This window comes from Chionomys nivalis, chromosome 19 (assembly GCF_950005125.1).
Source record: "Chionomys nivalis chromosome 19, mChiNiv1.1, whole genome shotgun sequence".
Classification (NCBI taxonomy): domain Eukaryota; kingdom Metazoa; phylum Chordata; class Mammalia; order Rodentia; family Cricetidae; genus Chionomys; species Chionomys nivalis.
The window spans coordinates 62,432,402-62,457,003 of NC_080104.1; the positions used below are offsets into that span (position 1 = coordinate 62,432,402).

At 49.9% G+C, this 24,602-nt stretch overlaps 1 protein-coding gene across 1 annotated transcript; it reads left to right on the forward strand.

Annotated features, from left to right (window-relative positions):
• Positions 1-19,836: 19,836 nt before the first annotated feature.
• Pou5f1 (POU class 5 homeobox 1) lies at positions 19,837-24,361 on the forward strand. Its single transcript, XM_057751800.1, has 5 exons — positions 19,837-20,240; positions 22,817-22,937; positions 23,155-23,285; positions 23,723-23,881; positions 23,972-24,361. The coding sequence occupies exons 1-5, from the start codon at positions 19,851-19,853 to the stop codon at positions 24,236-24,238; spliced, it is 1,068 nt and encodes a 355-aa protein (XP_057607783.1). The 5' UTR covers positions 19,837-19,850; the 3' UTR covers positions 24,239-24,361.
• The last annotated feature ends 241 nt before the right edge of the window (positions 24,362-24,602 follow it).

Here is a 24,602-nt window from a genome sequence, read left to right on the forward strand (position 1 = left end):
GTGTCTGTGTGAGGGTGTTGGATTCCCATGTGGCTGCTGGGAATTGAATTCAGGTCCTTGGGAAGAACAGCCAGTGCTCTTAATCGCTGAGCCAAATAACAGTCCAGCCCCCTGGTTTTTGTTGTTGATGATTGGTTTTTTATTTATATATTATGCTTACAGTGTTCTCCCTGCATGTACGCCTGTAGGCCAGAAGAGGGCGCCAGATCTCATCATGGCTGGTTGTGAGCCACTATATGGTTGCTGGAAATTGAACTCAGTCCTCTGGAAGAGCAGCCAGTGCTCCTAACGACTGAACCATATCTCCAGTCCTCTGATTTCTTTTTTCAATGATTAAAATTTTTAATTGTGTTGGGTGTGGCGGCACATGCCTTTAAATCTCAGCACTTGGGTGAGAGAGGCAGGAGGATCTGAGACTCACCTGGTTTACAGAGAGAGTTCCAGGAACGCTAGAGTTACATAGTGAGACCCTGTCTCAAAAACAAACAACAACAACAACAAAATTTATTGGTGGATATGCGTATCATGTACACCAGGCTGGCCCCAACGTTCTAGCCTCCTGCCTCAACCCCAGCCCCCAAGTACTGGGATATAGACATATGCCCAGCACGGGGCTCAGGTTTTTTTTTTAAATCTTATCTTTTAACTTTAATGAAAGAAGCAAAAACATTGGTTTTAACATTTTTTGTTTGTGTTTTTGTTGTGTGTTTGTGTTGGACTCTAGCGTCCAAACACCGAGGAGGAGTCGCCTCCAGAGATCACCTCACACACCACAGCCAATGCAAAAGCATGAGGATTTTATTAATTCTGTCATGACAGGGTCCCCCAGCATTCGGGAAGCCGAGAGACCTCAAATAGCTGGCACAGGCTACTTTTAAAGGAGAAGGCCACAGAAGCAAGGGGGGTTGTGATTGGCTTATTTAAAAGGGCTATTACCAATAATTGGCTGGAGAGCTGTTGCTAGATCAGATGAGGTAAGAGGTCATTTTGACCCCGTTTCCCAGGGGACCTAATCAAAATGTACGTATGGGTAAATGTTCAGGAACTGAGTACATGCATGTGTAGCTGTTAGGCCCTTGGTTCCCAGGGGAGGAGGGGAAGCACTATGGCACGGAGGCTGAGAGGATTCAGAGTTGTCATAAATGACTTCAAAATTGTCTTAAAGTCTTACATTTGTGTGTCTTGTTGTGTGTTTGTGTTTTGTTGTGTGTTTGTGTGTCTTGTATGTTTGTGTGTCTTAGCACTGGGCATTGGTCCCAGGGCCTGGCCACATCATTGTTTAAAATTTTTTTTTTTTCTGTTTGCTTTGTCTTCTTTGGCTTTAAAAATGAACAACTCGCTGGGTGGCGGTGGTGGCGCACGCCTTTAATCCCAATCCCAGCACTCAGGAGGCAGAGGCAGGTGAATCTCTGTGAATTCCAGGTCAGCCTGGTCTACAGAGCTAGTTCTAGGACAGGATCCAAAAGCTCCAGAGAAACCCTGTCTCGAAAAATGAAAAATAAAAAAAGGACAACTCAAATAGGTAAAAAGTCAGCTGTGACCAGGATGTAATGAACAAAAGAAGAATAAATAATGATGATGATGATGATTAAAAGGTAAAATGTCTCTCTGTTTCACACACACACAGACTTGAAGGCAGCTATATTTTCACGGTCCTTCTGCCTCTGCTCTGGACTGCTTGGATTTCGGATGCTGGTCTCCACACCTGGCTTCCATAGCTTTCCATTAATTCTGCGCCTTTCTTCAGTGTTAAACTATTTCTCAATAACACGTGATCAGTAAATAAGGTAAATAAACAGAAACTGAACAAAGCAAAGAGAAGGGGGCACTGGGGGTGGGGACTGCACAGGAGAAGGTGAAGACTTCCTATGATTTGAGCCTGATGACCTTGAGAAGGACTGACTTCCCAGAACCGGAACAAAGCAGCCGGAGGTGGGAGAGGAAGAAAGGTGCCCTTAGGTGACAAGGTGGGTGGTAGCTGGGCTGGGCCCTTTATCTCTGGTACCTTGACCAGGGAATTCCTGTTGACTTCTGCCTTCAGAGAGACCTACAGGTTTTGCAAACTAAAAATTAAACTCCTAAGTCTCTCCTAGATCCTTCTGAAAAACTGCCTTACTTTGGTCCAGTTTCTGCTTACACAATTCTGTGGAATGTCAAAGCCCTCACCCCAAGTTCTCAGGCACCATTTCTGACAACGTGTGATTTAAAAACGTTCAGTAGGGATCCAGGGCTCATACAAGGCTGAGGCTGAGCGAGGGTTCCTTCTCCCCCGCCCTGCTGGTCTTTAGAGGCAGCCAAGAAGAAAGAAGGTGGAGAAAGACCAGACAGGAGCTCCAAAGCAGCTGCCTTGGACCAAGCAGCTCACTCCACCCCCAACACAGGACCCTGAAGGACAGTGGCTGGAGGGACTGGAGTCTCTTTGAAGGCACTGGTGTGGCTTACATAGACCTGGAGGAAGGAGGTTAAAGGCGACCCCAAGCATAAGGCAGTGGGGACCGTGATGGAACCATAGACGGCGAACCCACCAAGGGGACTCTGGAGTAGGTAAGGGACAAGGCTTAGTGACGGGAGACCATCACTGGGCCAGACCCTGCAAGAAAGGAACAAAATGGATGAGCAGTGAAGTCCAGGTGCTGAGACGACCCTAGTTGCAGCTGGTACCCTACCCTGTCCCTCCTTCCTCTGGACCAAGACACAAACCAAGTGGCTTGGGTCTACTCTCTTGACTGTATCGTGCCTAGGCTCTTCCCTCTCTCCCTACCCCATATACAAGGTGGGGACACACAAAGGATTCTGGGAATATCGCCTGCCCCGCCCTGCCCCCCACAGGGTTTCTCTGAGCCACCCTGACTGTCGCTCAGTAAACCAGGCTGGCCTTGATCTCAGAGATTTACCTGCCTCTGCCTCCCAAGTGCTGGGTTTACTCTATGCTTGGAGGAGTTTTGGGATCTTGAGCCTGACTCTTCCCAAAAAGATTCTATTTCCAACATCCTGTTTTGTTCTCCACTACTGATGCAATGGCTAAAAAGGAAAATACTTTTTAATCAGTAGTTTTTATTTTTCAGTGGGATTATTTATTTTACAGGGATTGAACCCAGCACCTTACACACTCCAGGCATGCTCCACTTAGCTCTTAGAGCTACATCCTAAGCCCCAGAGGGAGGGAGAGACTAGAGAGGTGGCTCAGGGGTGGCCGCACCTGGCACCTGCTGCTCTTGCAGTGGACCTGAGTTCAGTTCCTAGCACCCACATAGGAAATTCACACCTGCCAGTAACTCTGTTTGGGGGGATCCAATGCCCTCTTCTGGCCTCCTCAGAAGCCTATATGTGTGTGGTATCAATACACACATATACTCAGGTCCACACACATACACATAAATTAATTTTTTTCTTTTAATTCCCAACATTTTAGAGGCAGAGGCAGGCAGATTTCTCTGAGTTTGAGATCAGCATGGTCTACAGAGCAAGTTCCAAGCCAGCCAGGGCTTGGGCGGCTGAGATTCTGTCTTAAAACAAACATCAAAGGCCAAATTCTTTCTTCTTGAGGGACGGGCAAGATGTTTTCAGAAAGTGGAAAACTCTGGAGTGGATTCTAGTCCCCAGGTAGCGACCTGAGTTGTTGCTCACACCCCCCACAGGGGCTTCTTTCTGGCTGAACTCACAGCTCCTGGCAGCTGAGGTGACCTTCACCTTGGACCTCTGTGCGGTTGCCGGCCTCAGCCAGGGCAGGGCAAGTGAAGCCGCAGTTGGACCGGTCACCTGCCTGAGCGGGAGATAAGGCACTTCAGCCTGTCTATGAAGTTTGTTTAGGACCTCAGGTGACCAGCCTAACGCCTGTGGCTGACAAACAGGCAGGCCAAAAAGACCCTCTGGAAGCAAGGAGGCAATAAAGAAACTATGGCCCCTGGACACTGCTTCTACCGAGTGTGACCTGACACTGTCCCCGGAAATGCTCCCTGCCCTGAAGCCTGAGTCAGCAATCCACCAAAACACCTAATCTTTCTTTGTTGTTGCTGTTGCTGCTGCTGTTGGTTGTGGTTTTGGTTTTTGTGGGTTTTTTTTTTTTTGTTTGTTTGTTTGTTTTTGGTTTTTGCCCTTGAACTCACACTGTAAATCAGGCTGGACTAGAACTCATAAAGATCCACCTGCCTCTGCCTTCCAAGTGCTGGGATTAAATGCATGCACCACCACCATCACCCAGAATAAACCGGGCGGGTGGTGGCGCACGCCCTTAATCCCAGCAGTTGGGAGGCAGAGGCAGGAGGATCTCTGTGAGTTCGAGACCAGTTTGATTTACAAGAGCTAGTTCCAGGACAGGTTCCATAACTACAGAGAAACCCTGTCTCGGAAAAAAAAAGAAGAAGAAAGAAAGAAAAGATTTATTTCTAATTATTTGTAGGTGTGTGCTTGCACGTGGCTATGTTCACCTGAGTGCAGGCATTGCCCGGGGTCGGACGCACCTGATGCCTGACTTGGAATTGACAAACGATGCGTAGGAAAAGCACCGATCCCCAGAAAGTGCCCTTGACCACTGGGCCACCCATCTCCCCAATCTCTTTTCCATTTTTGAGACAGGGTCTCACGTAGCTCAGGCTGCCTCCTCACCCACTGGGAGGTTTAACGATGACTGTTTCCAGCCTGGTGGCACCTGCCAGTCTTGGTCTCCTCAGCACTCTGGAAGCAGGAGCAGGATCATGTGAATTTGAGTAGAGCGTGGTCTACATGTCGAATTCAGGCCAGACAGACCCACATGGTGAGACTGTCTAGAAATTCAAAAATAAATAAAAAGAAAGATGCTGAAGTTCTAGTATCACCTAGGAGATGAGCCCCTGGGCAGCCAGTTAGGGGTGGTCCTGATTAGGGCAGCTCCTGGGCATGCCAGTCAGGGGTGATCTCTACTAGGGCAGCCCCTGGGCATGCGGTTAGGGGTGGTCCTGATTAGACCAGCCTCTGGGCATACCTGTGAGTGATTATCTAGACTAGGTTAATTAGCGTGGGAAGACCCATCTTAATTATGGGCAGCATTAGTCCATGGCCTGGGATACCCGGCTGAACAAGCAGAAAAAGCAAGAGATTAGGGAGAAGAATCACTGGCTGAGAAGGGCTTCTGTGAACACAAGAGGAGCTGAGTTGATTTCCCAGCAACCACATTAAAGTTGGGCATAGCTGGACCTGCCTGTCACCCCAACATGGAGGGTGGAGATAGGCGGATCCTGGGAGCCTAGCCAAAAGGGCACCTTCAGGTTTAGTGGCAGACCTATCTCAAAGAATAAAATGGCGGGCTTCTCAGGTGTTGTTATCCTGTCTGTCTCCACCCCTGCCAACTTCCCTGCTCAGGGAAGCCGTACCACTGCTGCTGGGATTCCGAGGGTTTACATAGGTGCAGGGGAGATGCACAAGGAGCCTGACATTCAGGGTGCCCCTCCGTTCTTGGCAGAAGCTAAGTCAGGGACTGCTGGACACCGTCTGTGTGAGTGTTTGCTGCCTCTACTTTTTCCAGTCCGGCTGAAACCGGACCCAGGCTGCACCCGACCCAGCCTCGCAGGCGAGGCTGCGCTTGCTCTCGGAGACCTGAGGCTGGGTGAACCACGGCTACCTCCACTGGTCACCACAGGCACTAGTGAGTTAAGGACTCAGATGTGCTCAGTGGTGGAGAAACCTTGCCGTCTGGTGTCCCATATTTTGTAACCTTTGTAGGGCGCTGTGAGCCTTCCTGGAGCCCAGAGAGCAAAGACAGGGTCCTTCAGAGGCTGGTGCCTCTCAGAAGTGGGTGACTGGCCAACCATCTCCTCATGTTTTTATTTTGTGGGCTTTGTTTGTTTGAGAAGGGGTCTTGCTGTGTGATTCTGGCCGGTTTGGAGTTCACTATGCAGACCAGGCTGGCCTGGAGCTCACTGTGTAGATCAGGACGGCTTTTGCAGCGATCCTCCTGCCTCTGCCTTCTGAGTGCTGGAGATACAGTGAAGTAGTTCCACCACGCCTGGCTTGTTGGTTTGTGGTTTGAGGAGGGTCTAAGTTTGTCACCACACTGACCCAGAACTGGAAATCTTCTTCCCTCAGCCTCTAGAGTGCGGGTGAGGGAGGGGAGGGTCACAGATGATCTCCTCCCCGCAACTCAGTTTGATAAGAGATGAACAGAGAAATGAGTTTCTATGGCATGAATTCTCTTGATTGAAGTATCAAGACGGTGAATGAGCCCTGATCTTAGGGGCTGCTGTCTCCTCTTGGGGAACTGTCGAGCAGATCCATAAAATGTTGTAGAGGCTGGGGCAGCAGACTGTGAAGCAGCTTGGGGTCCTTCCGCAGGGACAGAGATGAATTCTGCCAGGGTGCAGACAGGCTTGAGAAAGGTGGTTGAGGATGCCGCCAGTGGAGGGCTCTCCAGGCAACGGGGAGCTAGAAAGTGGGGCTCCTAAAACACGGGAGAGGAAGGAGCCGCAGGCTGGGTCATCAGCGCCCCCTCTGTCACGCTCTGAGATTTACTAAGGAGCACTTAAATCAGGCATGCTCTCCTAGAAGCCTAATTTTTCTGGGTCACAGACAAGCAAAAATAGCTTAAAAGTGCCTCATTTCTTTCTCTTTTTTTGGTTTTTTGAGACAGGGTTTCTCTTTTTTTTTTTTTTTTTTTTTGGTTTTTCAAGACAGGGTTTCTCTGTGGTTTTGGAGCCTGTCCTGGAACTAGCTCTTGTAGACCAGGCTGGTCTCGAACTCACAGAGATCCACCTGCCTTTGCCTCCCAAGTGCTGGGATTAAAGGCATGCACCACCACCGCCCGGCTAAGTGCCTCATTTCTTAACCAGGTGGGGAGTACACCTTAATCCCAGTACTGGGGAGGCAGGTGGATTTCTGGGAACTTGAAACTAGCCTGATCTATAGAGTTCAAAGACAGCCAGGGCTACATAGAGAAACCCTGTCTCAACAAACAAACAAAAAGCAATCTACAGATTCAATGCAATGCCCATCAAAATCCCAGCAAAATTCTTCAAAGACCTTGAAAGAATGGTACTCAACTTCATATGGAAAAGCAACAAAAAACCCAGGATAGCCAAAACAACCCTGTACAATAAAAGAACTTCTGGAGGCATCACAATCCCTGACTTCAAACTCTACTACAGAGCTACAATACTGAAAACAGTCTGGTATTGGCATAAAAACAGACAGGAGGACCAATGGAACTGAATAGAAAACCCGGATATCAATCCACACATCTTTGAACACCTGACCTTTGATAAAGAAGCAAAAAATATCAAATGGAAAAAAGAAAGCATATTTAACAAATGGTGCTGGCATAACTGGACATCAACACGTAGAAGAATGAAAATAGATCCATATCTATCACCATGCACAAAACTCAAGTCCAAATGGATCAAAGACCTCAACATAAAGCCAGCCACACTGAACCTTATAGAAGAGAAAGTGAGAAGTACAATTGAACACATTGGCACAGGGAACCACTTCCTAAATATAACCCCATCAGCACAGACACTGAGAGAAACAATTAATAAATGGGACCTCCTGAAACTGAAAAGCTTCTATAAAGCAAAGGACACGGTCAACAAGACAATACGACAGTCTACAGAATGGGAAAAGATCTTCACCAACCCCACATCAGACAGAGGTCTGATCTCCAAAATATACAAAGAACTCAAGAGATTGGTCATCAAAAGATCACATAATCCAAAAAAAAAAAAAAAAAAAAAAATCGAGTACAGACCTAAACAGAGAACTCTCAACAGAGGAATCTAAAATGGCTGAAAGACACTTAAGGAAATGCTCAACATCCTTAGACATCAGAGAAATGCAAATCAAAACAACTCTGAGCCGGGTGGTGGTGGCGCACGCCTTTAATCCCAGCACTTGGGAGGCAGAGGCAGGTGAATCTCTGTGAGTTCGAGACCAGCCTGGTCTACAAGAGCTAGTTCCAGGACAGGCTCCAAAGTCACAGAGAAACCCTGTCTCGAAAAACCAAAAAAAAAAAACAAAAAAAAAAAAACAAAAAAAACACAACAACTCTGAGATTCCATCTTACACCTGTAAGAATGGCCAAGATCAAAAACACTGAAGACAACTTATGCTGGAGAGGTTGGGAAAAGGGAGCACTCCTGCATTGCTGGTGGGAATGCAAGCTGGTACAGCCCCTTAGGAAGTTAGTTTTGTGATTTCTCAGAAAATTAGGAAACAACCTTCCTCAAGACCCAATAATACCACTTTTGGGTATATATCCAAAGGATGCTCAATTGTGCCACGAGGACATGTGCTCAGCTATGCTCATAGCAGCTTTGTCATAGCCAGAACCTGGAAACAACCTAAATGTCCCTCGATCGAAGAATGGAGAATGGATAAGGAAAATGTGGTACATTTACACAATGGAGTACTACACAGCAGAAAAATTATGACAACTTGAATTTTGCAAGAAAATGGATGGAGTTAGAAAACATTATTTTGTGTGAGGTAACCCAGACCCAGAAAGACAATTATCACATGTATTCACTCATAAGTGGTTTTTAAACATAAAGCAAAGAAAGCCAGCCTACAAACCACAATCCCAGAGAACCTAGACAACAATACAGACACTAAGAGAGACTTACATAGAGCTAATCTACATGGGAAGTAGAAAGTAGAAAAAGACAAGATCTCCTGAGTAAATTGGGAGCATGGGGACCTTGGGAAAGGGGTGAAGGAGGGAGAGGAGAGGCAGGGAGGGGAGCAGAGAAAAATGTAGAGCTCAATAAATGTCAATAAAAATGTATATCAAATAAAAAACAAAATTTATTAGATTTGTTTTTAAAACATTTTAGATCTATTAATTTTATGCATATGAGTGGATATTTTGCCTGTTTGTATGTATGAGCACCTTAAGTGTGCCTGGTGTCCACGGAGGTCAGTCAGAAGAAAGCAACAGATCCCTGGAACCAAAGTTACAGAAGACTCTTAACTGCCTTGTGGGTACTGGGAACTGAACCTGGGCCCTCTGCGAGAGTAGTCAGTGCTATTAACAACTGAGCCGTCTTTCCAGACCATGACTTAGAAGATTTTTTTGTTTGTTTGTTTTTTCCAAGACAGGGTTTCTCTGTAGCTTTGGAGCTGGCCTGGAACTAGCTCTTGTAGACCAGGCTGGCCTCGAACTCATAGAGATCTGCCTGCCTCTGCCTCCCGAGTGCTGGGATTAAAGGCGTGCACCACCACCGCCCGGCTGGCTTAGAAGTTAGTTGCCAGAGGTTCACACAACTGGCATGAGATGAGCGACGTCTGTCTATCCAGTTCTTTTAGTCACTCCTAAGCAGATGCTGGTGTGCACAGGAGCCAAACCTTGACACCGACTCTGATTTTGGTAAATGAGAATATGGCACTGGAGGATCGCTGTTGGAAATTATACGGAGGTGAGTTCAGAAGCGGTCCCTTGAAAATGTTTGTGTGCAGGAGAGAGGGTAGGAGCATCAAGGGGAAGAAAGCCCAGTGAAGAGCTTTGGAGTTTAGCCTGTCGTGCTAGATAGTGTGAACCAGGAGAAGCAGTGAAGAAGACATCAGGAAACCCCTCTGGTCACAACAGCCACTGCAGCCACTGAGGGAGGCTGAGAATGACAAGAGGAAGGGGGATCTGAGGTCACAGGAGGCTGCCAAGAAACCACATGAGCCAAGGGCTGAAACAGGATGGTTTCGGCATTTGGGAGCTGGTGGGCTTAATAAGACAGTTTCTGTGTGTAGCCCTGGAAGTCTGGAACTGCCTCAAGCTCTCACAGAGGGCCTGGCTATGCCCAGGAATCCCTGGAAACACCACAATCAGCAATTTTATAAATTGATTTTTTTTTTTTTTGTTTTGTTTTTTTGTTTTTCGAGACAGGGTTTCTCTGTGGTTTTGGAGCCTGTCCTGGAACTAGCTCTTGTAGACCAGGCTGGTCTCGAACTCACAGAGATCCGCCTGCCTCTGCCTCCCAAGTGCTGGGATTAAAGGCGTGCGCCACCACTGCCTGGCTTATAAATTGATTTTTATTGAGCTTTACATTTTTCTCTGCTCCCCTCCCTGCCTCTCCCCTCCCCCCTTCAACCCTCTCCCAAGGTCCCCATGCTCCCAATTTACTCAGGAGATCTTGTCTTTTTCTACTTTCTACTTCCCATGTAGATTATATCTATGTATGTCTCTCTTAGGGTCCTTATTGCTGTCTAGGTTCTCTGGGATTGTGATTGGTGGGCTGGTTTTCTTTGCTTTATGTTTAAAAACCACTTATGAGTAAGTACATGTGATAAGTGTCTTTCTGGGTCTGGGTTACCTCACTCAAATTAATGTTTTCTAGCTCCATCCATTTTCCTGCAAAATTCAAGCTGTCATTATTTTTTTCTGCTGTGTAGTACTCCATTGTGTAAATGTTCCACATTTTTCTTATCCATTCTTCGATTGAGGGGCATTTAAGTTACTTCCAGGTTCTGGCCATGACAAACAAAGCTGCTATGAACATAGTTGAGCACAAACAAAAACTCCCCAACTATGTGAAGCTGATTTTATTATTAAAATTTGTTCTGCTTTGTGTGGGTCTGGCACTAGGCTCTGGGTTCCACTCTTCCTGGGATCCTGGCTACGTTTTTCTGCCTGAAGATTTCACCCCCGATTTCCCTTGTTACTCCCTGACGGTGCCAGCTTCCTGGATATGGATACAGGAAAGGTAGGATGAAATATAAGACCACGGCTCTGCTCAAGGCTAGGTCTCTACCTCTTTAGCCAGTGCCCCCAGCCTTCCCTAAAGGAGAAAAGAAATCCAATCCCACATTTCCTAATCCAGGAGTGACTTTCTTCCTGGAGTGCCCCGTCCCTGCTCCAGCAGCTATAAAGACAGGGTCCTAAAGTAAGCTTATTCTTTCAGACATCACCTTGTTTCCAACTAGCAGATAACCTTGGGTCTACTCTGAACCAAGGCACCACTCTCTGCACACCTCCCGGCGGCAGCTGCTGGCCCTCACAATTTATTTCACTTTTGTTTGGGAGACAGAATTTTGCTATGCACATCAGCCTGGCCTTAAGGTGAGATCCTGCTTCTGCCTCCCCAGTACCGGGATGATAGGCTTGAGCTGCAGCACCGGGCTTACATCATCTTTTTTCTCCCTTTCTAAGCGTCCCCACCCCAAGCCCCTTTTTGACTGGGTCTCACTGTCCATCACTGGTTGGCCTGAAACTCAGAGATCTGCCCACCTCTGCTCCCTGCATTACAGATGTGCATCAATACACTCACGGTTACATTATTCTTTTTTAAAAGATTTTTTTTATTTATTGTGTATACCACATTCTGCCTCCGTATATGTCAGCAGGCCAGAAATGGGCACCAGATCTCATTACAGATGGTTGTGAGCACCATGTGGTTGCTGGGGATTGATCTCAGGACCTCTGGAAGAGCAGCCAATGCTCTTAACCTCTGAGCCATCTCTCCAGACCCATATTGTTATTTGTGATTATCATGGTTATTTTAGGTGTATTTATTTTGTATGTGTATGAGTGTTTTGCTTGATGTATGTGTATCGTATGCATGCTTGTTCCTCTCAAAGGTCAGAAGAGGACATTGGATCCCTTGGTCTTCTCCAAGAGCAACAAGTGCCATTTAAATTGTTTGTGTGTGTGTGTGAGCTTATATACCCTATATGTGTATGACCCTGTGGAATAGAAGAAACTCCAAAACCTCAGTCATAGACGGTTTGGTTTTGAGATGTTATGTGGGTGCTGGAAATTGAACCTGGATCCTCTGCAAGTGCAGCCAGTGCTCTAAACAGCTGAGCCATCTCTCCAGTCCCAGCCCTTAAATTCTTACTGTATGGTTTTTGCTGTTGTTTTATTTGCAATACTGGGGATTGAATCAGGAGCCATGTGTGTGTTTGGCATGTGTGTTCTACCGCTGAGCCACGGTTCCATATAGTGGCATGGACTGTCCCTTTTAATCTTGTCAGGCAGTGGTGGGATGGGGATGCGACCCACCCATGGACTTTAGCATCCTAGACCAACACTCTCCAATGAGCTCTACCCTAGCCCATCTCATTTAGTTTGACCCCTTCCCTACTGTCTGCCAGAATGAAACCGCAGAACATCTCTCTTGGAGTTTGAGAGCAAAAATTGTAGAAAGCAGAAGCTGGAAAGGAAAGTTAGAACTCAGGAAATCAGAGCAGGGCTGGGCATGGGAGGACATGACTTAGGTCTCAGCACGCAGGAAGACCAGCCTGGTCTACACAGAAAGTTCTAGCCCAGGTAGTGAGACCGTGTTGGGGGCGGGCGGGGTCACAGAGTCTAAACAAGATCTCAAGAGCGCATCACTTGATCTTCCCTTGGGGTTATGGGTCGGCTTTTATCTCCCTCTCCTGGAGGATACAAGTGAGGAGGTGGTTTGAAGGGATGAGGTCCATGGTGTTGCAGGAGGGCCACTGGCTGCAGGGGACGCAGGGCAGAGCGTGTCATAGTTCTTTTTCTGGGCGCTCATGTGACGGAGAAGCGGTACCTGGGAGAATGAGTGTCTATCGGTGGAGACGGGAATTCCAGGTGTTCCGGGAGATGGGAAGAGCTACAGCCCGACTTTTTTTGTGACAGAATCCACATCCTCCAGAGCAGGGTGGTCTGTGAGCCACCAGGAAGGCAGAACACCAGGGTAAACTGCCGTGTAATCATAACTGCTGGGATGCCCTTTTCAGCACGATGGGAGTCTTTCAAATGACAGCGTTACAGAGAAGGGAAGGACAGAGATGCTGTCGTGACACAGAGTAGAATAATCCCTCTAGAAACCCAGGGAGTTCGGTTCTGGGGCCTCAGCACACAGAACAGGTGGGGCCCATGAAAGGGAAGGTGGAGATGCTGAGGGCCCCAGGCTAGCCGCAGGTCCTCTCTTTCAGCCTCTGGGCATGGTGGGTAGGGACTCCTGCCAAACCAGTTCAGTTCCCAACACCTGTAAGTGCACTGCCTAAAGTTCTCCTCCTCTGTTTACATGTACTATAAATTAAATTTGATTAAAAAATTAATTATTCATCTCATTTAATTAAAAATTATTTATTTTATTGTAAATGTAAATATAGATTATTTATCTGTTTGTTTGTTTGGTTGGTTGTTTTTTCGAGACAGGGTTTCTCTGTGTTGCTTTGGAGCCTGTCCTGGAACTAGCTCTCGTAGACCAGGCTGGCCTCGAACTCACAGAGATCCGCCTGCCTCTGCCTCCTGAGTGCTGGGATTAAAGGCGTGCGCCACCACCGCACAGCTAAATATAAAAATATAAATATTTTATTTATTTTGTTTCATTAAAACTACCTAATTATTTAAAAGTTATTTTAGTTATTTATTTTGGGTTTTTGAAACAGCCCTGGCTGTCCTGGAACTCATTATGTAGACTAGGCTAGCCTCAAACTAAGATAATGTATAAATTTTATACATCTTTCCCCTTCTCTCTTAGCTTCAGTGGTCATCACCTCTTTTACCAGTGTAACTCCAGGAGCTCCAGTTTGTCGGTCACAGCCTGTAGCACGTGGGTGTACTCCCCCAAAGCCAGAGCTTGGCTCTGAGTGCATCCATCGGGCTGTCCTCCCATCAACAAACTGACTCCTTCACTCTGGCTCTTCCAAAAAAATTTTATGTCAAGAATCTCAAGACTTGGGTTGGTCATGGTTGTGGTTCATACCTTTAATTCCAGGAGATAGAGGCCAGCCTGGTGTACAAAGTAGTTCAAGGCCAGCCAGGACTACACAGTGAAACCCTGTTCATTTAAAAAAGCAAGCCCGGTGTGGTGGCCCACGCCTTTAATCCCAGAATGCAGAGGGAGGTGGATCTCTGTGAGTTCAAGACCAGCCTGGTCTGCAATAGCTAGTTCCAGGACAGGCTCCAAAGCTACAGAGAAACCCTGTCTCAAAAAACCAAAATAAGATATAATAAAATAAAATAAAATAGGCCGGGTGGTGGTGGCGCACGCCTTTAATCCCAGCACTCGGGAGGCAGAGGCAGGCGGATCTCTGTGAGTTCAAGGCCAGCCTGATCTACAAGAGCTAGTTCCAGGACAGGAACCAAAAAGCTACGGAGAAACCCTGTCTCAAAAATCCATAATAAAGGGGGCTGGAGAGATGGCTCAGTGGTTAAGAGCATTGCCTGCTCTTCCAGAGGTCCTGAGTTCAATTCCCACAATCACATGGTGGCTCACAACCATCTGTAATGAGATCTGGTGCCCTCTTCTTGCCTGTAGGTATACATGGAGGCAGAATGTTGTATACATAATAAATAAATAAGTCTTAAAAAATATTCCTAGAGCTGTGTACAGTATCTGTAATGTCTATTCCTCGTGCACAGGATAGAGGATGGGGCCTGGGTGGGGGTGGAGATGGGCTCATCCCTGATATAAGACTTTAAGACAATTCTGAAGCCATTTCTGACAACTCTGAGTCCTCTCAGCCTCCGTGCCATAGTGCTTCCCCTCCTCCCCTGAGAACCAAGGGCCTAACAGCTACGCATGCACGTACTCAGTTCCTGAACAATTACCCATATACGAATGTTTTGATTCAGTACCCTGATTAGATTAGATTACCTCATCTAATCTAATCTAGCAACAGCTCTCCAGCCAATTATTGGTAATAGCCCTTTTAAATAAGCCTTCTGTGGCCTTCTCCTTTAAAAGTAGCTTGTGCCAGCTATCCGGGGTCCCTCAGCTTCCCGAATGCTGGGGTACCCTGTCATGACAGAATTAATAAAATCCTCATGCTTTTGCATCGGCTGTGGTGTGTGCGATGGTCTCTGGGGGCGACTCCTCCTCGGTGTTTGGACGCTGGGGTTCAACACTGAAAAGGTCTGTTCACAGCGTTGGAGCTGAGCTCCACCTAAAGGGCCATTTGTCGACGTGACATCTGAGCCTTCCCCCTCCTCCCAATTTCTCCTCTCTGATTTTTTTTTTGGTTTTTCGAGACAGGGTTTCTCTGTGGTTTTGGTTCCTGTCCTGGAACTAGCTCTTGTAGACCAGGCTGGTCTCAAACTCACAGAGATCCGCCTGCCTCTGCCTCCCAAGTGCTGGGATTAAAGGCGTGCGCCACCACCGCCCGGCTCCTCTCTGATTTTTTTGTTTTTTGTTTTTTCAAGACAGGGTTTCTCTGTGGTTTTGGAGCCTGTCCTGGAACTCCCTTTGTAGACCAGGCTGCTCTCGAACTCACAGAGATCCGCCTGCCTCTGCCTCCCGAGTGCTGGGATTAAAGGTGTGTGCCACCAACACCCGGCTCCTCTCTGATTTTTTGACACAGAGTTTCACCATGTAGCTCAGGCTAATCTTTGATTTCCTGTACTCCTGCCTCAGTTTCTTGAGTGCCCAGATTACAGGAATTGACATCTTGCCCAGCTTGGGATATGTTTCTTATGGGTATCCAAGTACTGAAACCCAAAGCCACACCGGACTTGCAACTGCTCAGGTCTAGCTTGATCAGACTTGAGGAGCCCTGCCAGCCTTCCCAGGAAGGCCGCCTGGAGGCGGAAGATGGAGAAGACCCGCGAGCTTTCACCTTACCAGGTCCCCTCCCAACTCTCCAATCCAAATTTCTCTTTACAGAGAATTCCCCTTCCAACATGGAGCAAGGAGGACAGGCGTATGTGTGGGAAGGGGACAGCGGTTTTCTTTCCAAGGTGGAAGAAAATGGTGAGTTAGGCCAGGCATTGTAGTGAACACACAGAGACACACAACACACTTCACGCACTCACACAGACATGCACACACATACATGTTTCTACCCTGTGGGCTCCAGGGATCAGATCAGGTTGTTAGACTCAGCAAGTGCCATCACTCACTGAGCCATCTCCATGGTCTTCCTCAGCCTGGCCCAAGTCTTTCCGATCAGGCACGAAAACCAAGGCCAGGAAAGGGAGATGCAGTTGCAGTCAGCTAAGGAATCCAAACCAGTGTGGAGAACTCTGGTTTCTTCCTGTTCCCCACTCCTGGCTCTCACCTGTGCTTTGGGAAGAGAAGTGACCAGCCCCGCGGGGCGGGCGGCTGGAGGGGCTGGGTGCTGACCAGCAGGGGAGGCCCTGCAAATGACCAAGGGAGAATATTTTCTTTCCTGACTGAGCCCAGGTCTCTGCGGCTCCCCATTTCTTCTCTCCCCTTTGCCTCATAGGGAGACAGATCCCAGAAGCTAAAATCTGTGGTTTCCAGCTCTAGTCTAGTTGTCCTTCGTGTGAGTCCATTTCGCTGAGTTTCCAGGTCCCCTGCGCTGCAAACCCAGCGAGCGAGCGTTGGCTGGGCTCACAGTAGCAGAGCTGCCCATCAAAGCCTCTGCTTACTTTGTTTTAGACCAGGTCTCCTGTGGCTCAAGCTGGCTTGGAGACTCTTGTGGTTAAGGTTGGCCTTAAACTCTCTTTTTAAAGAAATCAGAGCGGGCTTGGTGGCATATGCCTTTATTCCCAGCACTCAGGAGGCAGAAGTAAGTGGAGGCCAATTCCACTTACTACAGAGAATTCCAGGAAAGTTAGGCTACAGAGAAACAGAGCCAATTCCAGGAAAGTTAGGCTACAGAGAAACACTGTTTCTGGGGGGTGGGGGTCGTGTGTATGTTTGGGTGTGTGCATATGGCTGCAGATGCCCACAGAGGTCAGAGACTTAGGGGTTCCCTAGAGCTGGAGTTAGAGGTTATGAGCCACCCAACTTGGGTGCTGGGAACAGAATCTAAAAGGGTCCTCTCTTAAATGCTGGACTATTTCTCCAGCCCCTGACCTTGCTCCCAAGGGCTGGGATCACACTTGCGGACCACTACGTCTGGATTCCTATCACACCTTTGTGCCACGTTGGTAGGCTGCCCCTGACTGGAAAAGTTGGTGTCATCTGCCTTTCTTGGTTCCCTAGGCGGACTCTAGAGCTTTGGGACAGGTTTTGGCTTGGTCCTAAAATATGGTGATCACGGAGACTTAATAAATTTTGGCTGTAATTTGGGGGATTTAAGATATTATGGTGAGAGCCGGGCGATGGTGGCACACATCTTTAATCCCAGCACTCGGGAGGCAGAGGCAGGCGGATCTCTGTGAGTTCGAGACCAGCCTGGTCTATGGAGCTAGTTCCAGTATAGGCTCCAAAGCCACAGAGAAACCCTGTCTCGAAAAACCAAAAAAAAAAAAAAAAAAAAAAAAAAGATATTTTGATGATTCTCTAAGACCCAGGAAGCAAGAAACCAAGTCAGCTAAGCCACCGCCTTCCGATCTCCAGGGCCACCGGCTGACAGCACAGGACCAGGCCAGGGAGAGCCTCATCTTCAGGCCAGTTCTGAGGTGACTTGCTGGGACAGTTGCTGTTAAGGTGGGCATTAGACTCCAGGAATGTTTAGGGTCTGGCACCAAGGAGCCAAGCACTCAGAAAATGCCTCCTGCCCTGGCCAGTGGGTCTCCACCTGGAGTAACCACACATTATAATCCATGAACCGAGGTTGGGAAAACAGGCTTGCTGTGGAGCTCTCTAGGCCTTATAGGCTGGTGGGTGGAGGAGCTGGGTGTGGGGGATTCTAGCCTGCCCCTCCCCCTCCTGGGAGGCTGAGTCTTCAGGGCAGACGGCAGGTAAATGCATGACAAAGGTGTGTGATGGCTCTGTCTTGGGGGCAGAGAAGATGGGTGGGGTGGGGCACCTCTCGCCCTACCCTCCCTTAATCTGCCTTGGGGGCAGTTCACGGCTGCCTTGTGAACCCAGCACCAGCCTCAACCTCTGTAGATTGTCAGACTAATCGATGGAAAAAACTACAATTAAGGCTTAGAGCTAGGAAGACGAGCGAGAAATGAAGGGCACGATGCAGACTCGGGAGGAAGGCCAGAGAGGCCCAGAGAGATGGCTCCTGCCACCGCCAAGCCCGACAACCTGGTCTGACGAAGAAGGGGACCTCCATCCTGCTCTGCAGAACACACACACACACTTAGGACGTAATTTTACAAAAGCCTCTCAGAGAGTAAGATGAGGTCGTTGCTCATTCCAGTTATCCCAGCTCTTAGGAGACTAAGGCAGGAGAATTGCCATGAGTTCAAAGTCAGCTTGGTATCTAGAGTTAGGCTCCATCTCCAAATAATAAATGAACCAATGACAGAGGCTGACTACATCAGGAGACTCCCCAAGGAACACTCTGGGTCTTGTAGGCAGCTAGAGCCACTGACCCTAGCCAGCGTCTCTTAGGCGGGGACAGGGCCCGGGCTCGGAACCTGTGGGGTGCTTTGGCCCTGAGCCCTTTTGGGGCTGTGAGATCCACCCTGGGGACTTTATTTAGGGCAAGGTGTCGGTGTCAGTGCAGACAGACAAACATCCTCCCTTGCAGACAGGCTCTCCGAGGGCTATTCTCTTGCAAACATAACAAGCACCAGGCCAGCAACGGGACCCTGGAGGATTCTCAGGCCCAGAAAATCCCTGCAGGAAAGCTAAGGGTAGGCTTCCTGCACCCCTCCTCCTAATCCCATCCCTCGGCCTGGGGGGCTGGGGGAGGGGTGGGTGGCGAACACCAGCGTCCCTTGAGGAAGGGAAGCTGGGTACCTGAGTCTGAGGCTCAGTCTTTGAGGGTTTGGAGAGAGTTGCTGAAGAGCTCTGAGAGGAACCTTGTGTGAGCGGACGGGGCTGGGAGGGGGTTGGGGAGCAGGAAGTTGTCCCCAGGGGAGCCATCCAAGCCCATTCAAGGGTTGAGCACTTGTTTAGGGTTAGAGCTGCCCCCTCTGGGGACCCGGATTGTCCAGCCAAGGCCATTGTCCTGACCCTCCCCCCCCAGTCCCTCCCAGGCTTCTTTGAACCTGAAGTCAGATTTTTTTTTCCCCTCTACACACCTACCACCCTTTGGGTTTCTCCACCCAGGAACTAGGCTGGAGGCCTGGGATGAGAGGTGGGGGGGGGAGGACTAAACCCCTTGAGGAATGAGATGCCCAGGCCTTGACTGTGAGGGGATCGTGGGCCTGAGTGGAGGCCTCACAGTGGGGGGAGGGGAGGCCCTGATTGGCTTGTCATTAGCCTCTGGACAACTTAGGTTGGGAGATGTATGGGGACATTGCGGGTTGGGGCTGGGGGCCCGGGGATGAGGAACTTCTAGAGTCTGGAGGACTGAATGGGCATGGAGCGCCAGCCTCGTCGGCCACCTGCCCCTGGAGACAGGGTGGAATACTGGGCTTTCCCAGTCTCTGGAACCTACAATTCTAGATGGGTGGATGTCCAGCTGGTAGCACACTTATGTAAGTTGAAGAACTGAGGGGTGGCCCCAGAAATACTTGAAACAGGACATTCAATAAATGTTGGAAGCCGGGCGATGGTGGCGCACGCCTTTAATCCCAGCACTCGGGAGGCAGAGGCAGGCGGATCTCTGTGAGTTCGAGACCAGCCTGGTCTACAAGAGTAGTTGCAGGACAGGCTCCAAAGCCACAGAGAAACCCTGTCTCGAAAAACCAAAAAATAAATAAATAAATAAATAAATAAATAAATAAATAAATAAATGTTGGAGCCTCTGAGAGGAAGGGGAGCAGTGAACGGCTGAGCGGGACAGTACCAAGAGGCTTTGGGGTGGGATGGGGGAGCCAAGCACTTGTTTCCTGAGCAATATGGAGGTGTGGGAGGGATCGTGGTCAACTCCGAGGTGTTCGGGGCCCACGGTAGGTGTGAGTAGACGTTGAGGGTTGAAAATGAAGGTCCCCCTGGGGTCCCTGCCCTGAAGGTTGCTCCCTCAGGATCGCTTCCAGACACAAGCGGGCACCTTTCGCCTCAGTTTCTCCCACCCCCTTGGCCCACTCCTCCACCCATCCAGGGGGCGGGGCCAGAGGTCAAGGCTAGCGGGTGGGATTGGGGAAGGAGGGTGGGAGAGAGGTTTAAGCAGTCCCTTGGTGAGCCCTCCTTCCGTCAGGCCCCCGGCTTGGGGTGCCTGTCTTCCCTATGGCTGGACACCTGGCTTCAGACTTCGCCTTTTCACCCCCACCTGGTGGGGGTGATGGGTCGGGAGGGCTGGAGCCAGGCTGGGTGGACCCTCGGACTTGGATAAGCTTCCAAGGGCCTCCAGGTGGGCCTGGAATCGGGCCAGGGGTTGGGCCAGGCTCAGAGGTGTTGGGGATCTCCCCTTGTCCCCCGCCATATGAGTTCTGTGGAGGGATGGCATACTGTGGACCTCAGGTTGGACTGGGCCTAGTGCCCCAAGTTGGCCTGGAGACTTCGCAGCCTGAGGATCGAGCAGGAGCGGAGAGCAACTCGGAGGGGGCCTCTCCTGAGCCCGGCCCTGTCCGCCCTGGTGCCGTGAAGTTGGAGAAGGTGGAACCAAGTCCGGAGGAGGTAAGTGAGATCGGCCTGGGACGGTCGAGGGGACATGGCTGCGCTGGCAGAGGCGGCAGCGAAGAGAATTGGGAGCTTGCAGGACAGTCTTCCTAGCAAAGAAGGGGGTTGTGACTGTCTATTCCTGAGAAGGACACTGTTTGAACTAGACGCCAGAATTGCAAGAATCCGAAACTGGCCTGTATTGTTCCGGCCTGTCCTTGTCATGTCGACGGTCACTATCTGGGCCTGACTGTGCCCCAGTGTTGGCCGGTTTCAGCTCCTTCTCCCACTGCACTTAACCGTTCTGGGGACTTGGGTCTCTGTCAGACCCAGGCCCTTGGCCTTAGGTTAAACATGGCTGGGGGGTGAAAACGCTTATCTTGGAGTTCTTGTTACTCCAAAGCTTGGGTGTGACTGATCGCTGATAGCTCTGGGCAGCGGGAGTTGGAGTTGGGTTCACCTTCAGTCAAGTTTACGGCCTGTCCTACTTCTGCTGCAGACCCATGCGTGAGTGACCATTACTCTAAGTGAACACCCCGGCACCCTCTTATAGAGAGCTGGAGGTGCAGATTTGATCCATTCAGCCCTACTTCCGTAAGTTGTAAACGCACTCTGGTAGGAGATGCTATCGCTATCTCTAGATCGTGCCGCGAGTGCACTGGCTTTGCTGAGTGGCTGATGGCCTCCAGCAAGCCCTGGACGGACCTCCGCAAAATGCGTGGCGGCCCTCGGAAGCAAGTGTAAGCAATTAGCCATCAGGGGAAGGTGTGAGTGGACGCTGGTGCCAGCCAGTATTAGCAATTAGTGAGTTCGAGGCTCCCTGCCCAAGTGCCTGTTTATGCATTATCTCGCATCCTCTTAGCTACCGGGAGCCCCCTGGGAAGGCATTAGTAGTTTATCTCACGTCTTAAGCGGCCCTAATGAAGCAGGGAGCTTGAACCGTGGTTTACTTTATCCCAAATCCACAAAGTAGGATTTAGAAAAGCTGAGGCGCCAGCTGAGGGCACTTGATCTTTGCGGAGCGAGGTTGGAGACGAAAGTCAGTCTGTTCGAAGGTGGTAAAATCTGTCTCCGTTGAAACACCTTCCGGAAGGATGTGCTACCGCATTGGGCCGTGCGTCGCTGGCTGCTGGGTTGACCTGCCTTAACCGGAGTATCTAAGACAGACCTGCACCTTCGCTCCTCCGACCTGCTCTGCCCCCTCCACCCCGCGCAGGCTCACTTGCGTCACCAAATGACCGCCTCCTTTTCCATCTTCGGTTAGAGATAACCCGAAATGCCTCCCGCCATTTTTGTTCCGTTCACTCTGAGGCTGCCTCCGCCCTTTGGGAAGCGGGCTCCGCTGGCCATCCCTTTTCCCTCCCCACCTGGGCCCGACCGCCACCGCCTGCCAAGGCCTTAGTCGGGCTCTTAGTTTTCTTTTTTGTTTGTTTCCCGAGACAGTATTTCTCTGTGTAACCTGGCTGTCCTGGAACTCACTCTGTAGACCAGGTTGATCTCGAACTCAGATCCACCATCTTTTGCCTCCCGAGTGCTGGAATCAAAGCCGTGTGCCACTAACCGCCCGGCTTATTTTGTTTTTTTTCCAGACAGGGTTTCTCTGTGTAGTCTTGGCTGTCCTGGAACTCACTTTGTAGATCAGGCTGGCCTCAGACTCACAAGAGAGCTGCCTGCCTCTGCCTCCGAGGGAAGTGCTGGGGTTAAAGATGTACCTCCCAGCCTTAATTTTAAAAACAAACATTTGTTGTGCTCGCAAGCTTGCCACCATGCATCTGTGGGCGTCAGAGGCGGTGTCTCCACACTGCTTATTCTGGGGATCAAGCTCAGTTTGTCTGGTTAGCACCAAATCCCTATTTTAAAATGTGTGGTAAGGCCTTAGCTTCTGACACATTGTCTACCATCTTAATTCGACTTGCCACCTGCACAAGCTGCTACCCTGCCCTCCTGGCTTTCTCCACAGCTCATCCATTTGAGAGCAGGGCATTTGCCTGCTTTAGGAGGTGTGTGGTTTCTAAAGGAACTCTGCAGCGCGGTGGATCCTGTTATCCCCAGGGCCTGAGAGACCAAGGCAGGACAGCTACCTAGCGAGTCCCTGTTTCAGTATCTTCACTTGTACTGTGTCAGTAGTTTGGGAACTTCAAAGCAAGCTGGGAGGGCGTGGAGTTTGGAGTCCAATGGACCTGGTGCTCTATTTCTGTAGTTTCCCTCTATTTTGGGCTAGGGCCTGTCTATGTAGTCCTCCTGCCTCTGTTTCTTGAGGGCTGGGATTACATGCAGGGATTACCTGGCTCCTTCTGTAGTCTTAAAACTTACTAAAACTGGGGCCACATGTTGCCAATGGGGCTGTTATGGGTAATTCGTTAGCAGATGGGAATTTGCTGGGATGCTGGACCTGTGTTCTAATGCAGGGGACTCTGGGTAGTGTATGTGACCGGTTGCTAGGGAAAGAGCAATCCCTGCCACCTGGGGATAGAGAGCAAATGACATCAGCAGACCGGTTTTTAGTGGGCAGCCTGAAATGCTGAGATCTGGGGATCCCAGGGGCGGAGATTGACAGCTGGTATGACTCTCACAAGCCCTCTTTCTCGCTGCAGTCCCAGGACATGAAAGATCTGCAGAAGGAGCTAGAACAGTTTGCCAAGGTGCTGAAGCAGAAGAGGATCACCTTGGGGTACACCCAGGCCGACGTGGGGCTCACCCTGGGTGTTCTCTTTGGTGGGTTTTCTTCTGCATGTTCTGACCCCACAGCCCTGTCACAGCTCTCAATGTAGTTGCAAGGGGAAGGGCGTTTTAGGGGCTACCACTCGTTCACCTGTGTAGAGGGAGATTAGACACTTGAACTGCCTCTGGGAAGTGGTGGGAGCTTGCGAGGAGGGGTCTTGGAGGCCCTGCATGGTACCTTACTTTCCCTTTGGCCTGCCCGGCTCCCCAGGAAAGGTGTTCAGCCAGACCACCATCTGCCGCTTTGAAGCACTGCAGCTCAGCTTCAAGAACATGTGCAAGCTGCGCCCCCTGCTGGAGAAGTGGGTGGAGGAAGCCGACAACAACGAGAACCTTCAGGAGGTGAGCTTCACGTCCGTCCCGCCCCCCCCATGATGCGCAGGCACGCACAGTGCCTTCCTTCCAGGTCCCAATCCCACCGGCTCCTTCCATTCATCATCGCTTGAAACGCTCCCTCTCCGACCAGAGATGCAGTTCTGTGTCTGTGGGTGGTTGTCCCCCCCCACACACACACACTTCTAGTGCTGAGGATTAGAATTGAAGGCCTTAATATTTGCTATTCAGTTTCTCTCTTCCTGGGGCCCCCTCATCCCAGGTTTAAGTCTGATGATGGAACGTAGTTCTGGTCCCTTCCCAAACTCCCTTCTGCTGAGAAAGGCTCAGAGATTTAATCTAGGTCTCCCCCACCCCGTCCAGGATTCTCTTTCATTATAGTAATCCCCTTCTCTGGGGCCACATCCAGTCAACGCTCCCTGACAACCCCTTCCGCCCATGTCCAGATATGCAAAGCGGAGACCCTGGTGCAGGCTCGAAAGAGAAAGCGGACGAGCATTGAGAACGGCGTGAGGGGGAACCTGGAGAGCATGTTTCTGCAGTGCCCGAAGCCCACCCTACAGCAGATAAGCATTATCGCCAAGCAGCTCGGCCTGGAGAAGGATGTGAGTGGTACCTGGGTCCCCATTCTCTTTTTCCCTACCTCTGCCTTCGGTACCTGCGAACTGATGCCAATCTTCTCTGTACCATCCTAGGTGGTCCGAGTGTGGTTCTGTAACCGTCGCCAGAAGGGCAAACGATCAAGCGCTGATTATTCCCAACGAGAAGAGTATGAGGCTGCCGGGTCCCCTTTCCCAGGGGGGCCTGTATCTTTTCCTCTACCCCCAGGGCCCCATTTTGGTGCCCCAAGCTATGCGAGCCCCCACTTTACCACACTCTACTCTCCAGTCCCGTTCCCTGAGGGCGAGGCCTTTCCTACTGTTCCCGTCGCTGCTCTGGGCTCTCCCATGCATTCAAACTGAGGCGCCAGCCCTGCCTGGGGATGAGGTGAGCTGAGGCGAGGGGGAGAGAGGTAGATAGAACCTGGAGCCACCACAGCCTTGGGGTGAAGCTCCTTTACTGAGGAGGGGTCGCAAGCACAAAAAGGGTGGGGAAGATGAAGTTCAGTGATGCTGTTTTGATCGTGAGCCTGTCACTCATTTTGTTCTTAAATAAAGCCTGGGACACATTGGATGGCCAAACTGTCTTCCTTTAGTTACTAGCTAGTCTGGAGATAGAGAAATCCAGTAACAGAGCCTCATGCCCAGGTGCCTGCAAACTCTTGGGTTATGAAATGCCAAAGGGATAGCTGGGATTGGAACTCAACCTACAGAGGAAGATAAGGAC